We start from the raw sequence: 15,263 nt of genomic DNA, 5'->3' as shown, positions 1-15,263 counted from the left end.
TTCTAAAGCATGAGCTAGACACATTCCCACTTGCCACCAGTGCAGTGAGGAGACAGCTTCACTTTTCTTGGAAGACAAGAAACATAGCCTCATCTTCCCAAACTTGCTCTATGGACCTCTTGGGAGACTTGGAAATCCTGATGGGGCAGATCAGAAAAGCTCCTCCCATGCTCTCTGATGGAACCCAGAGGTGTAAATATATAAACGCAGAGTGATTGATTATATGCTGACTTTCAGGATTTGTACCTAGGAATAAATGTATCCTTTTACTTCCGTACTGAGTGCTGGAACTGCTGCTTTCCTTCAGCCTCACACCCTGTGACTCTCAAAGAACAACACTGGTCTCTGTGTAATCACAGTCTCTGTATAGCCAGGGACAGGGAATATAAGCACTTACGTGTACATACAGAAGAAGTGATTGTACAGATTTGTTTTTAACAAAGCTTGGGGTTTTTCTAACATAATTGGATCTCAGAGTTGGATTCTTGCATGTCTAAAATGTGTGAGAATGAATCTAAGTTTTTCTGGCCTGTGGAATCTTTCTTAATGCTCCTCTGTAATGTGGATTTCTTGCTGTCTGCCTGTCATTAGGGGCCCTCCTTCTTTGTCCTGTGTGCTGCTTGCTTCGCTAAGGGATGCAGGAATCTTTGGGGTCCTTATTCCAGTGTTGAATTTGATAGAAATTTTGATAGAAATTAGTTCACTGATTCAAAAGTTGAGAACAGTAAACAAGTATAATACTATAAACTTTATTTTCTTAGGATATGAAGCTAAAACCAAGGATAATATACAATGATTTTAAATGAACAACTTGTAAAGCCAACTGAATTGGAAGAAATCTTGTCAGATGCTGAGCATTGTGAAATCAGTAAAAACTGGGTCTGCTTTTCAGCTTGAATGGGGGAGCTCTCGAGGAGAGCACACACATCTCTATAGACTTCACTCTTGAGCTGGTACAATCTCAAAATCTTAGCCCAAGCACCTCCAAATACACACTCCCATGGGAACAGCCTGTCTCCCCACTCAGTGGCATAGGGGTTTTTGTGTCCAGTGCAGATGTGAAGGAAATCCCACTCACAGGGGTGATATTCACGATTACAGAAAGGGGTCAGTGGACAAGGACTGGTTCTCACCTGTCCTGTGTCTCTGCCGTAGACGAAATGCTAGATTTGGGGAAGAAGAAGGAAATATTTCTCTGAAAGATTATTTGTAAATAAATAGAAAAAACCAAACAAAACAAACCATGGCAGCTGTTTGAGGCCATTCAGACAAAGTGCTGGCATTAATCCTGGCAGAAAGAGCTCAGTGCACTGCAAGAGGTCAGTGTGCCCCTAGCTGGGCAGTTTAGCAGCAAACTCACCACTCGTCACGCTGACAATCTCCCCATAACTGGAGTACAGACATTGACAGGGGTGGTAAGGATGAGATATTACCATAATATTTGCTGAGGTTTCTTTGGTATGGACTAATTTGAAGAGTAGAAAATATTCCTGATCCAATATGTTGTATAATTTGGCATGGTGTGGGATATTTAAGACACAAAGAAAAAACCTGATTACTTCTTGCTAAATACATAGACATATCTTACCAAAAGTGATGAATTTCTCCTAATTCTTCCACTATTCCATGCTAAGTAAACTTTCTGTTCTCCAAATTATGCTATCTACAATATATTCTCTGAAAATAATCAAATTTCTCCTTCTTTTAGGGGAAAATGTGAGCAAATACTCTGCTGTATCAGCTTCTCTCCCAGAGAGCTGTTTAGAGCATTCCATGCCCTGTCCCGGAGTACCACTAGGTGTCCGTGTTTGCCATCACACAGCAACTGGATTTTCTGTAAAGAATTAACTCTTGCTTGTCTTCGAAGTGCTTATCTAAGAATGAGGTGCAGTGTCTGGGCATGAAGGAGCTGGTTCACACAGGATCCCCAAACTCATTGCTTTCAATGATATGGTCACAGGATGCTACAGAATATTAAAAAATTTTCTTCAGATGGTTCAGATTGTATTTTGAGAAAGAAGTAACTTTTATTGCTTAAGCAGGAAAGGTGAAACAGCCCAGGAATATTCCAGGGGAAAAGGCCTGGTTACGATGACACCTGGGAAAGCTTGGGACAAACAAGGCATTTCCCAGGGAGCACCAGCCCAGGACGTACTACCCTAAGCAGCTCCCTGCTATCCTCACTGGGGGCTGAGGGGCAGCTGACCTTACATCAGTTTATGGCAGGCCTTGTCATCCCTTCCAAAATAACTAAACATCAGTGACACAACCAGATGCTTCAATTTGGGCAACACCTGTAAATGTTATCCCAGAGGAGGCAGGTGTGCTCCATGACCCTTGGGTACCATCCAGCTCCGTGTGCCTGTTTTCTTTGATTCATTAAAAACAGCAATTTAAGGTAATGAGAACAGGAAGTCATCATCCCCTGGAGGAGCTCCTGGGCACCTGGTGGGATCAAGTTCTTCCTCAGCAGGGGAGATTCTCGCCCCACTGACTTCAGACCATACCTTTGAAGTGGGAGGGAGGGAGCTCACTTCCCTCAGCTCCCTGGAGGCCTGACTATCCCCGAAGACATATGAATTTATATCATCTGCTCCTTAAGTATCTGCTGGATGGAAATGTGGACAGGGTTTCCAAATGCTGCAACTGACTGGCTGGAGCCAGTGCTTCAAGGAAAGAGCCCCTCTTTGGCAGGTGGAATTAAGCAGCTTCCCTTTTACAGGTAGGTGCAGGTGGCAGGTACAAGCAGTTAGCTCAGGGAGGGCCCATAGATCATTTTTAGGTGCCAGCTCCAAAGAACAAAAAGGAGCTCCTTCCTTTTGCCCAAGGGCTTCCAAGTATTTCCAAGGCCTGTTCCGTGTCTTACATACCACCACACCACATAGAACATTTTCTTACCAAATTAACCCACAGCAAAGTAATCTCTCTGGAAAACTTATGATAAATGAATGCATATACAATTTGTAAGCCACTGAGGAATAATGCAAATACATCTGATTCCCGATGACAGAAATCATTGCACCTACTAAGTAATCACTCAAGCTGTTAGTTAGTTCCTTAATTTGTTTTTAGAGAACAATTTTCCAGCTTTAGAGAAGTATATCATGCTTCTCTCTATGCTGGAGCATGGAAATAGGAATACTGATGGACTGCTTGTTTCTCATATATATTGCACTTGTTTTGGAAAGAAAATAGAGAATGCCCTTAAGGTTGAACTTCACAGGTAAATGCCTTCACATTTTACCATGTAACATTCACTTTTATTATTCCTGTGATTAAAACCACCATTAAAGCCACTGACTGGATATATTTAGAACCCAGACAGCACTCTAATCTGTATGTGACACAACAAGACACATTAAAATAAAAATAACAATGCAACATGCCTTTGCAGAGCACAAGGCATAACTGAAAGATCTGACACAGGGACAGATCTAACAAATTACACAGCAAGCAACAGCCTTAAAATTAGGAAGAAAAGGAAATGGTAGAAGCAAAGAGCAAAATGCAATGAGGAAGCAAGAGGGCCCCAAGCTGTCTGGAGCGAATGTGCTGCATGTCCTGAGAGAAGCTGGCAGGAGCCCCAGTCTGTCTCCACAGTGCCTGCCATCAGCAAACCATCTCCCATCCTCTGCCTTCACGTGTTCCTGGGCTAGGAAACATCACTGTGTAAATTTACTGTGTAAATGTTTTCATCAGGATGTTCTAATCTAATGATCACATCTGAGCTGGAGTGGAGCCCTGCACACTCACGGGTGTGAGCAGGGACCCAGCCACAGACATTGGAAACTCCCCTCTCTGCTGCATGATGCTGCTCACAAACCTCAGAGCATCGATGTGAGCAGTTTACATCCTACACAGACTCTGGGGAGTGAGCTTTGTCACTCACATGAGCCCTTCTGCTCCTGGGAACACCCACCCGAGTGCCCATCAGCCACAAGAGGGTGAAGTACAAGCAACCAAAATGATCCCAGGCATGGTCACATCCTGCTGTGGGGGCATCCAGGCTGCTCCAAGAGCAGGAGCCAGCTCAGTTCCAACAGCCAGCAGACGCTGGTCAGTGCAGGATTATCATGAGATTGTCCTTCCTAAATCACAGTGTGTGTGCACGGTCACTGTGCACCTGTTTCATTTTCAGCCACAAAGCAGCAGCCAGAGGAAGAAAGACTGAACACCAGAGGCATATTTATCATCATAGTGCAGATGGAAAACACCTACCAGGTCACAGGCTGTCCTTCCTTCCCTCAAACAGATCCCTAAAATAGATCTTGTATAGTACTAAATCCACTCCAGGTGAAAGTAAAGTGGGCATGGTTAGCTCTCCACCAGGGTGAGCAGGTATTTGGGAGGTGGGTGTCTGAAGTCTGTTTGAGTGTTTTGAAATATGCCAACACTGTTGTGGAAATCCACACAAGCTGGTTATTTACATCTATTCAAAAGGACACAGGGCTTGGCTAGTTTAAACAAAGCATTCTGTGTGGTGCAGCACTACAGCCTAATATAAATTGCTAGTTTTCTTTTGCTTTTGGGCTTTCTGCCTGTCTGGTTTTGGAAGAAAGCCAGTTTTGAATAGAAGCATTTAGTCACCATAAACAGCCTATTTCAAGAGGGTGAGAGAGGCAGTAGGAGCAAGAATGGGATTTGCATTCTTATCAAGAGATTAAAAAAAGTGAATAAAACCACTTAGATGTTGGTTCTGTCTGCACTGAAATAAATCCAGAAGCTGTCACTTTAGCTGGGGGATGGACACGCGAAATCTTATCCCCTGCGGAGTTCTTTGTGAAAATTTCTGTAATTTCATAGAGATTTTCTTTTTACTGGGAGCTTAGAGAGTGAGAGATCAAATTCAGAAAAAGCCTCTGAGGAATTCCAGTGCTAGAGAATTGCTTTAGTTTTTTTACTCTATAACAGGCTCTCTTTGGAGTGTGAACTCTGAGTCACCCATGTTTCTCACTCTAAAGCCTCTCAGCTCTGAAGGATGCTGAGCTGTGAGCTCTGGCAGTGCTGGTGAATGCTTTGCTGCATCTGTTCAGGGCTGTTTCTGTGTGGACAGGCTGTATTTCAGGAGCCATGGGCTAACCAGGAACAACCTACTAGAGTCAGTAACATTGCTCTGGACTGAATTGCTCTGAACTGAAAATTCAGTGGAGAATGCCTGACTCATCTGAGTCCTTCTCAGTCCTCAGGCCCCACCACCCATCTTCCATTAGGATGGAGCTGGTGGTTCCCACTCTTTCTGTTTTGTCTGACTGAACAGAGAGGAACAGTGCTTCAGCTTCAGGGGAAGGCCTGTTTATATTTAGGCAATAAATCAAACACATGGCTGGGATAATGGTGACATCCAATGGGCCAAAGGTACCATCTTTGCTCTTCCAGAGGCATCTGGATATGCAGCACTATAAATAGAGACACAGCAAATCATTCCACAGCAGGAAGAAAAGACACAGATGGCACGTGGGACATGTAAATGTGCTAAAGGAAAGGAAATCTGGTGTTATGGTCTCAAATAGCACATACCTTTCCAGCATCTCTTGCTGGAGTCCCTACTAGACGACCATATCCTGACTGCTGGATTTTGGACTCTGGCATATGCTGACATCTGCAGAACAGCTTGAATGGAGCTGTCTGAATTATTTCTGGAGCCTTTTTTCCAGAAAGTAAGACTAAAGTCGATCCAAATGAAACAGCATTTCTAACTATAAAAAATGCTTTTGAAGATAAAGAAAACCAGATTCACTTTGTTTCACTCAACAAATTGAACCAGAGCATGCCTGTGTTTGATCTGAAGGTTTCCTCATGGCAGTTGGCTCAGAGAGCTGGTACCCAAATTCCATTCCTTTCCCTTCCTTGGAGAAGCACAAAACAGAGCAGATATCATCTGTGCTCCTCAGTGACACACAGCCGGAACATCTGGCTCCAAAACCCTTTAGTTTTGGAGGGTAAGCAAGACAGATGGCTGAAACCCTCCAAGGTAAACCCTACCTGCTGTCTTTTGCAGCCACAGCCAACCCAGGGTTAATAAAAATGCAAGAATAGACTGAAATCAGGGAGCTGACTAGCTGTTTTCTTTCATGTTTGGCACAATTTTGAACCAGGGGATCAAGGGTTCCAGTCACAGATGATTCATCAGACACCAACTCCCGAGACACTCCTAGCAAGTACACAAAATCTGATCATGTATTCTGGCCAGGAACTCTGTGAAACACCTTCAGGTATAAGCAGCAGAGGCAAGTGTGCACAGTAAAAGTCTTTCTTCACAGCTGATGAGTTTAAAATAGAAACCCAGCTGCTGGCATCACATACCTGGTACTGGTGGAAAAGGAGGATTTGAGTCTGATAGAAGCTTTAGAAACACAAAGGATAAGAAAATGAGCCCTTGCAAAGGCTGGGTTATGTGCACATCTGTCTTTATCTAACTGGTGCATTCTGCCCTGAGCAGAATTTTAAGGAAGAAACCAAAAAATCTTGCAGAAGCCTTGTTCCCTCCACAGTGCTCCCAGCTGAGTATGATCCCCCCACTATTTGTTTCTCAGCAAGAAACCTACAGATCCCCTGATAGCAACATCAGGAAATAATTAGGTCCTTAATTAACCACCTCAGCTTTTAAATGACACCAAAAGGTAAACAGTTACCTGAAGAACTGTGAACAAGGGCTCACAATAACCTGAGGAGAAACCTCAGATGCCCCCTTGGGAAGGGGACAAATGATACAACAATAAAAAAAAGCACAATAAGGCCACCTGGGGATGCTTTAGAACAAAGTAAATCTCAGTTTGTACACTAGATCAGATTTGTTTAATACATATATCCCCAGCTTACATTTCCCTTATAATCCAGATAATTATTTTAAACAGGTACATTGCTGTCTGCAGTTATACTTTTAATGGACTTATGAAAAGTGATACAATTTCAAACAATACCTGCAAGAGATCTCCCTCCCCTTGTCAAGTAAAAACCAGACATTTTCAAGACAAGAAGTTGTAGATTGCTTCAAAGCTACGCTTTCCCAGTCCTGCTATAAGAAGTGAGGGCTTGAAGGCAGAAAAGGGATAATCTTATATTCTCTTTCTCACCTCTGCCCGCATGCAAGAATCAGGATTATGTAGCCAAGTACCTCTGTAGTTTAGACACAAATAAGACTGATTACTTTAGATAGATACCCTCTCCAGTGACAGCCATGCCCAGCTTCCAGCAGACACTCTGCTGACCTTCACTGACCTGCCTCAGGTGCTCTGGACTCTCCTAAAACACCCCCCCCCTGCAATGAATGCTGGCTATCTGAAGGCAACATGGATGGGGAGCCCAGCACACAGAAACACAAAAGGCTGCCCTGATGCCTGGTAGCATCATAGGAAACCACAGCAATCCTCCTTCAGGGATATTAGCCCCTCAAAATGGGTGAGGATCTGCACAGAGAAACCAAAACCACAATGAAGTACTTAAAATATCCCCTGATGGTTTTTTTTGCCCAAATTGATGAATTCACCGAACAGATGTCTGACATAAAACTGGCTTTGTTTTTAATTGGAGGAGATTATTTAAACTATGTCTAAGCCGTATGGTCCTGTAAGTCTGACTCCCCTCTGCCATTGCTGGAGAGACCAGCTTCACATCCCTCTCCATTTCCAAGTTGTTTCCTTTTACAAATTTAATAGCTGCTATTTTTCTTTCTTATTATTGGTCCCTAGGTCCTGTTACTATAAATCAGGGCCTTAGGCCCAAAATTAACTCCAAGGTGGATTTGGACAAGTTGCTTTGCATGATTTTTAGTACTAGGTTGGTTTAATAAAACATAAAGGGAAATGCAGATGTGAATACAGAAAACACATTGAGAGGAATGGTGACAGTGAGTGGTGTTCATCTCCAAGCCACTAAAGGAAGACCTGGTCCTGGCTGGCACATTTTCCTGCGCCTTTTCCCCTTGCAAATGTCACACTGAAGACAGTGAATTTTCAGAGGGATTTAGTGCACGCTAGAGAAACCAGCGCAAGTGATCAACATGACTGTTAGAACGTGCTGGGTGCCAGGCAGGCTTCAGGCTGAAAGAATGTGTGATGGCTGAGGGCATCCTAATGATCTGCTTCAGCTCAGTGTTGCCATTAATCACCACATAAACCCAGGCCACTGCTGCTGCAGATAGGCTGAACTCTGCTTGAAGCACAGCCGACCTTGAGCAGGAGAGTTTGCAAATCTGTTGCATGCCAATACCCTCAGATGGTGTTTTACACTGAGGAAAAAGGAGACATGACCACTTGTGTTTGAGTCCTCCCTATTGCTTGCCTTGCCCACTGCACCCTCTGAGCCTTTCCAGCATTGCTGCAGGATCTTCAACCCATGACGGGTTGCAGCTTGAGTGCCAACAGTTAAATCCTGGGGTTTTCTTTCCCTTCCCATAATACTGCCATTTACTTGAGGTGACCTCACTTGCCAAGTGATGTAACAGTGTGCACGATCGAGCCTGGCACGTCTAAGCAGATGTTTTCAGTGGACACAGAAACAGTATTATGAAATGAAAATATCGCCTAAAACCTGAGCAGCACAAGAGATTACAATGGCCTTTATGAACATCAGCTTACCTAAAAGAGCATTGAGAGGCCTTTGGCTGCAGTCATATGCTTCCCTTCTAAAATGAAAGATTGTTGCTTGTACTACTGTAATGTGACTCCCAAAGGAACCAGCAGCTGCAGGTTTTGAATTTTATCATTTTTGGCCGCTCTGTTTGATAGAGTTGACTGAAGCATGCCCAAAGGACACTCCTCCCATAAAATTTTTTTCTTTAACTACAATAATAAAAAATGGTTGCATACTTTTTTTTTGGTGTGTTTTGTTTTAGTTTCTAACAAGGTAATAAATTCTATTTCAAAGAATGTAAATCCAAAGAGTTTGATAGTTGATCTTACTTGCTTTGTTTCAACTGAAAGGAAATGCTCATTGACTCTGTCATTTACATTTGCTGTCATGTCACATTACCAGGGAGAGCTAAATATGAATCAATGAAATCCAGCACAAACAAGTAGAAGATTGAGAGGAGCCTGAAAGAACTTGCTAGGTTCATTTATCAAAGGCTGAGCAGAATAATAAGGTTTATTGATAAGCACATTCCCAGCTCCTGCTTAATTTCTTTCCCTGAAGACACTTTCAATAAAATGCTCTGGCTTGTGCAATCACTGTTACATGTAAATTGTTCCTGGATGAATACGTTCATTTCTGTTCTTCCTGGACTCAATTCAGCCAATATGGAGGCCTCAGTTTTCACAGAGTGAAACACAGAGTCTGCCTTTATCCACAACACTCATACATGTGCTCTTTTGTTCCCTAAAACCACATTTCTCTTTTGCACTCAATGCATGCAGAGGAGGGTGATATGACCTGAGCTTAAAACATCCTCAGGATATTTAACAACGTGTAATGCAAGATTGTCCAGGAAGAACAAAAGATTTTGGTAGCCAAGTATAACATTTTTAGCCTGAGATCCAAGTACACTTAATGTTTGTCATTAGCATATCTAGTGTGTCTCTAAAGCCATGTGGAGGACATGTCCAGGGCAGCTCAGTTATAGAGCTGCTGCTGGGAAGGGACAGAGCCTGAAGCCAGTGAAGTTCAGTGTGAATTGGACACTGCTTCCTTTGGGTTTCTTTTGCAAATCTTTGACTAAATCTCCATCTTATCCTGAATTGGCAGATATAAAGATATGTACTCAGGGGAACCACATTTGATTTTTTGCTAGTAGCTGGGAAAAAAAAGATAAACTGTAAGAAATTCTCTTTAAGAAAGACAGCGAATCCATAGTGTTTGACAGTGGCTCTGAGTTGTTTTATTTCAGCTTGAATGGCAAGGGGTTTTGTGGCACCCTATGTTCAGGAGAGACGGACAACAGGAGCCCATGCATGAAGGGATAGAGGCCCTGGAAAGGGATAGAGGCCCTGGAAAGGGATAGGGCTGCGGGAGAACTGGGGCTGCAGCAATGGAGGACAGATGGCAACACAGGGACCTGGGGCTAAACAAAGGAAGATGGTGAACACCAGCAGTGATAACCAGCCAGGCTGATAAACAACCTTGTAAAGAAACTGAACAATTCCCACACACAACTTTAATTCACTTTGAGATCAGATTCTCAAACTGCATACTGGAGAATCTTAAAATTAGAGAAAAAACTGTTAACCTTTGTTGCACTTGCTTCAACTCCACTTCTTATTACTCTTACATCCACAGCCTGCCTGCCATGCTTGTGCCTGTAGCAATTAACATGGTATTATCCCACCTACTTAACCTGAATATCCAACAGGGTACTTCCTTGGCTGAATATTTCCTTTTTCAGTGACAGAATTAGGCTCCCTTAACAAATTCTGTTTTATGAATTCACTATTACATCATCTATGCTGTAAGACTTTTGGCATAAACATCTGTTTCCTTTCATAATAAAAGAATGATAAATAATAATTTCCTCTATCCCAAGCAATACAGTAGCAGAGCTGTGTGTTCAAACCTCATTAATCCCCACCCAATCTAAAGCAGAAACTGCTGAAATGCTCTGTTTGCCAGAATGAGTCTTAAGTGAAGGGAAAACACACTTGAAGTAGAAGAGAATGAATTAGCCTTTACGGGATGAAATAGGAATTTATTGTTGCATCACCACACCTAACACTATGGTTATGAGGTGGTGGCTCTTTCAATGATAAATTTCTGCAAGAAAATAATGAAAACACAATGTAAATCATCTTTCCTTCTCAGAGTTCACAAGGCCTTAGTAAGTAGTGACCCTATTAAAGCAACCCTATTTAATATACCGAACTTATCCCAGCCTGCAATGTTTCCTTCTCCTCTTTCTTGGTCCCCCTTCTGTCCCTCCTGCAAAAAAGGGACCCTTTATTGCAATGCTCCATATTGTACTGTAACTGATGTCTGAACTGATCCAAGGTGCAGATAAATTAATTTGCCTCTCTCCTATACCCAAGGTATTCTTGTCAGTAATATGCACCACTGAGGCATGGGAAAAAAAACCAAAGAGAGTCTGAAAAGCCCCTGCAGGAAACAGAGAGAAAACTCAGGGGACACAGTATTCAGAGGCAGGCTCACTCTTGGCAGACAGACAGAGAGTTTTAGTCACTGGCACATCACTGCCCAGCTGCAGCAGCAACAGCATCTGCTCCCCGCCTGAGCTGAGAAGCTCCTGGGCTCCCCAAGGACAGCCTTTCCCACTGCCCTGCTCCTGCTGCTCCCCACAGAGGGCAGGGGCAGAGGGGACACTTGCAGTTTGCTGAGAGGTGGCAGCAGATGTGCCAGTCTCTGAGACTGACCCCTTCCCTGGGGGGCAGGTAACCTTTCAGTAGTAATGAGAACTTAGGAAGAGTCTCATTTCAAAATGTCTATAATGCCGTTTTCTGGCCTTCCAGTGAGAAAGTCACAAATAAAATTGAATGATACTACAGAGACTTTAGATCACATGAAATACCTTTCTGTCAGGCTGAAATCACCAGTAATGAGTGTAAAGAAAAAATATAGACGAGTGTACAACATTTTCCAAACTGAAGCCAAAGAGAATTATAGTTCTTCACAGATATCTCCAGAGTATTTACACATACCACAATGGCAACAATACTAATGTAGCTAAAACTTATTTCTTTCAAATGAAGGACGATTTCATCTTCTACAGAAAACAGCGTTTATCGCCCAGTATTATTTTTTCTACCTCCTTGAAACTTGGCAGCCATTTGACATCATCCATCTCCATTAGGATACCATGGGTTATCAACATTGGCTATTTGGACAATTATAATCCCAGATGGTTCCTTTGCAAAAAATTCTACAACTCATTGGCACCACTACATACAGTTGGATTCTAATTGTACAATAAATGTCATTTACACTGGTTGACTCAATTTTCCTTTTCTGATCCCTTTATGTCATTTTATGCCGTTCTTTTTCTCAGCCTTAATTCTGCTTTGCAACCCGATATAATTTGACTCATCATCCCTATAATAGGTCCTACTTCTCCTCTTTCAAGCTATATGAGAGGAAATATTTTGTATTATGCATACTGTTTAGCAATAACAAGGGCACAATTTAATTTAAGAGAATTATCATGTGTTACCATAGACAAGAAACTCAACTAAAGTAAATTCATTTTTAACCCATAGTAATAGAACCTGCATCAACTATTGACACAGTGCAACACTTTAACTGATTCAAAGTCTTCTGCAAACACAACTTCTGTGATTTTGCTGGTAAACACGAACAGCGCAGAAAAGATGGACTGCTTTCCCTGTTTACACATTTTTCTCATGAAAATAAGTAAGCTTATTTCTAAGGAATTGTTAAAGAACTTTTTGATTACTAAAAATAGGAAGGTAGTCACACAAGCAACACTGAATGAAGCGAAAATGTGATCTAATCTCACTTTACAAATGAAAAAGTAGCCAGTCAACAACACTAAACACAAAAGCATAGCATCCACCAGAGAAACAGGCAAGAGAGCTGTCATTCCAAAAACGAGCTACAGTGTAATGCTATACATCTACAGGTATAGATCTGGCACAGTAAATTTGGGGTTCACTTTTTATAGAAGTGTTTCTAAAAAACTCCTTTGGTAAACACCAGCAGAGCCTTTCCTCCCAAGCAAAGCAAACACACTGAAGGAATTTGGTGCTGTTCTTTTGAAGAACAAATCTGCTCTCCCCACCCTCTAAAAGAATACCCAAAAGAGGAGGGAATGGCACTGCTTGAATAAATGGCTTTTAGTAGGATTTCTCCTTGAGTGAAAGCTCCAGCATCACCTGCTTACGGTAGGAATCTGCTACAGCTCAGGAAAACTGCCTTGGGACTTGAATAACACTTTTTAAACCTTCACCAAAGTTGTTTAGAATCAGGGACGGAAGATGTAAAAGCCAACATACCTTCCCCTCTGGCAGCTCAACAGGTGTATGCTACATTAACTAACCTAGTCTCTGTGCCACTGCCACCTTGACGTCATTGTTACTGGGTTGACAAAAGGTTTCCATGACAAACAAGAAAGCTGATCTGTTATCTCCTCTTTGGAGGAAATTGAAATGCCCTCTCTCCCATGTTCTGCTAGACCCACCCACCTTGTTTTTGGCACGAAGCGCAGAGGGTGCGCTTCCGTGATTGATTTAGATTTCCCTCTGCTCTGAAATAGAGAAACTAACTTGTTTGCTGTTTTTCCCCCTACTTAAACTAGAGGGTGTCACCCTCATCCCACTGTGATCCCACCCACCTCACCCACAGCACAATCTTATTTGTAGGCATGCTGACTACCATGCTCAAAAAGAGAACACATAACGCTGAAAGAGGACAAACTTTGAAGGAATGAACAAAAAACACTATTAAGGCATTTGATTCTCTTCTCGGCTGTAATTTATTACCTCTACTAGCAGGCATGACCTGTAATAGTTAGCAGATGTTTGAAACATCTCATTTTGAACTTTGCCTAAGATTAAAAGAGATCTTGTAGAATTTAAATAGCAGCTGCAGAATGAAATAAGGTCGCCTTTCCTAATGTGACAGAAATGTTCATCCTAGCCTTAAACAAGGAGGACTGTTTTATGTTCTGTAAATACTGAGGAAGTTAAATTTTTGTGCACAGGCACCCACACATTATAAATTTTATTTGTGTCTAATTTGCAGCAATTGACACGAAATCACCCCAGTGGAAAAGGCTGGCCCAGCTGCGTGAATGCTTCTTAGGTTTTTGCTGCAATTAACCCCAGGCCTGCAGCTCACCACAAGCAGGAGAACAATGGACTATTCTGGCCATGAACAACAGGTTAGCAAATTTGGAGGTACAAATTTATTTATCATCAACATTACTATTCTCACTTCATCAAGGGAGAACCCAGCAGCCCTCAAAGAGGATCATGTCCTGGATACGGAAACAAATCCAAAGGTTCGCCAAGGAGCAATAAAATACACTTCCCTACAGCTGTGCAACCCTACCAGCCTCTCTGCCATGCTGGCACCAGCAGGGTTCCTGCCCTGTGCATCAAAACAGTCACCCTTTATATTTAAGCACTGGGATTGATGCTAAATTCAACTTCTTGAGTATAGTTCCTATGGATCTTCTAGGACTACTGATTCCCCTACCTCTTGTTCCTGCAATGACTAGACTTCAGCCAAGGGCTAACTAACTCACTGACTCAGATGACTAAGCTTCTGAATTGAGGAAGTTAACATACAAACAGCTCATTTAAAAACAGGTTTAGATCTCAAAACGAATTATTGTTCCCTTTCAGACTGCATGCATTTCTCCTGCTTGGCACTTTAAGATTTTTCATTAATTCCCATACTTGCAGGTTTCTCAATGTTTGCAAACAGAGATCTTAATGTGGCAGACATAAGAGATGAAACAGATTTTGAAAGACCTGCTGTAGTGAACAAAGATGCCCCTAGCCTTTATGCATCTGGTTTGAGTTAATATTTGTATCCCTTCAGAATACAGGAGATTTTTTCCTAAGCTAGGCTTTTCCTAGTACGTGTGTTTTAGTAACACAAGGTTGTAATGTACTGCTCTCAAACAGATGTGATTCTGGAGGCTATCCCGAGGAGTACTGCTCACCTTCAGAGGGAAGCAAAGTCTAAACCAAGGTTGTGCTATTGTTTTTGGGGAAGACAAAATGCCTTGACTCCCATTAAGATTATTTTAAATCCTGCTGCATGACAGCTGCTTACAACTAATGTTGTATGTAATATTGAAGATGTTATTACTGAACGTGAAAATACCTAACACTTTTGCAAATTTAATCAACATATTTAATTCATTGTCCCAGGGAGGTTCACAACTCTAAAGACCTTCAAACCAGTGCAGGTCTTAAAAACACATATTTAACCTAACTCTATTCCTGTGGAACAGAGCTCAGCATATGCTTAACATTAGGGGCATGTGCTTAATGGGCTCATGAAACACATCCTGGTTTATGATTCAGCACGAGCAATTTGCAGCTCTGTTTTCATCTTCCTTACAACCACTAACGTGCCCACGGAATTACGACAGGCCAGTGGCAGGAAATGGAGCATTGGCCTCCTCAAGGGGCCCATTGGGCTGACAGAGCCCAGGACACAGCACCAGCCCAGGACACACCAACCCATGCCAGCCCCAGTGGGGAACCCTGGTGAGGGTGTTCCTTTTACAACCAGAGAACGGGCGACAGAAAACCACCACAGCTAATTACGCACCGTACCTATTTAGCATGAAGAAACTATATGCTGGAATAATACCCACAGGTGATTTTACTATAGATTTACTGTAACTC

At 42.4% G+C, this 15,263-nt stretch overlaps 1 protein-coding gene across 12 annotated transcripts in view; it reads right to left on the bottom strand.

Annotated features, from left to right (window-relative positions):
* KALRN (kalirin RhoGEF kinase) overlaps window positions 1-15,263 on the bottom strand; it is a 484,760-nt gene that overhangs the window by 97,928 nt on the left and 371,569 nt on the right. For 11 of the 12 annotated variants that reach the window (XM_048309150.1, XM_048309144.1, XM_048309140.1 and 8 more), the window contains exon 35: window positions 1,134-1,163. The exons of the other annotated variant lie outside the window; for it this stretch is intronic. In XM_048309150.1, coding sequence (XP_048165107.1) covers window positions 1,134-1,163 — 30 coding nt within the window. The remainder of the gene's footprint in view (window positions 1-1,133; window positions 1,164-15,263) is intronic. 12 annotated transcript variants of the gene reach the window in all.

The sequence above is a fragment of the Corvus hawaiiensis genome, chromosome 7 (assembly GCF_020740725.1).
Source record: "Corvus hawaiiensis isolate bCorHaw1 chromosome 7, bCorHaw1.pri.cur, whole genome shotgun sequence".
Classification (NCBI taxonomy): Eukaryota; Metazoa; Chordata; class Aves; order Passeriformes; family Corvidae; genus Corvus; species Corvus hawaiiensis.
The sequence above is the reverse complement of the archived record's forward strand: the minus strand, read 5'-3'. Positions and strand labels throughout refer to the sequence as shown.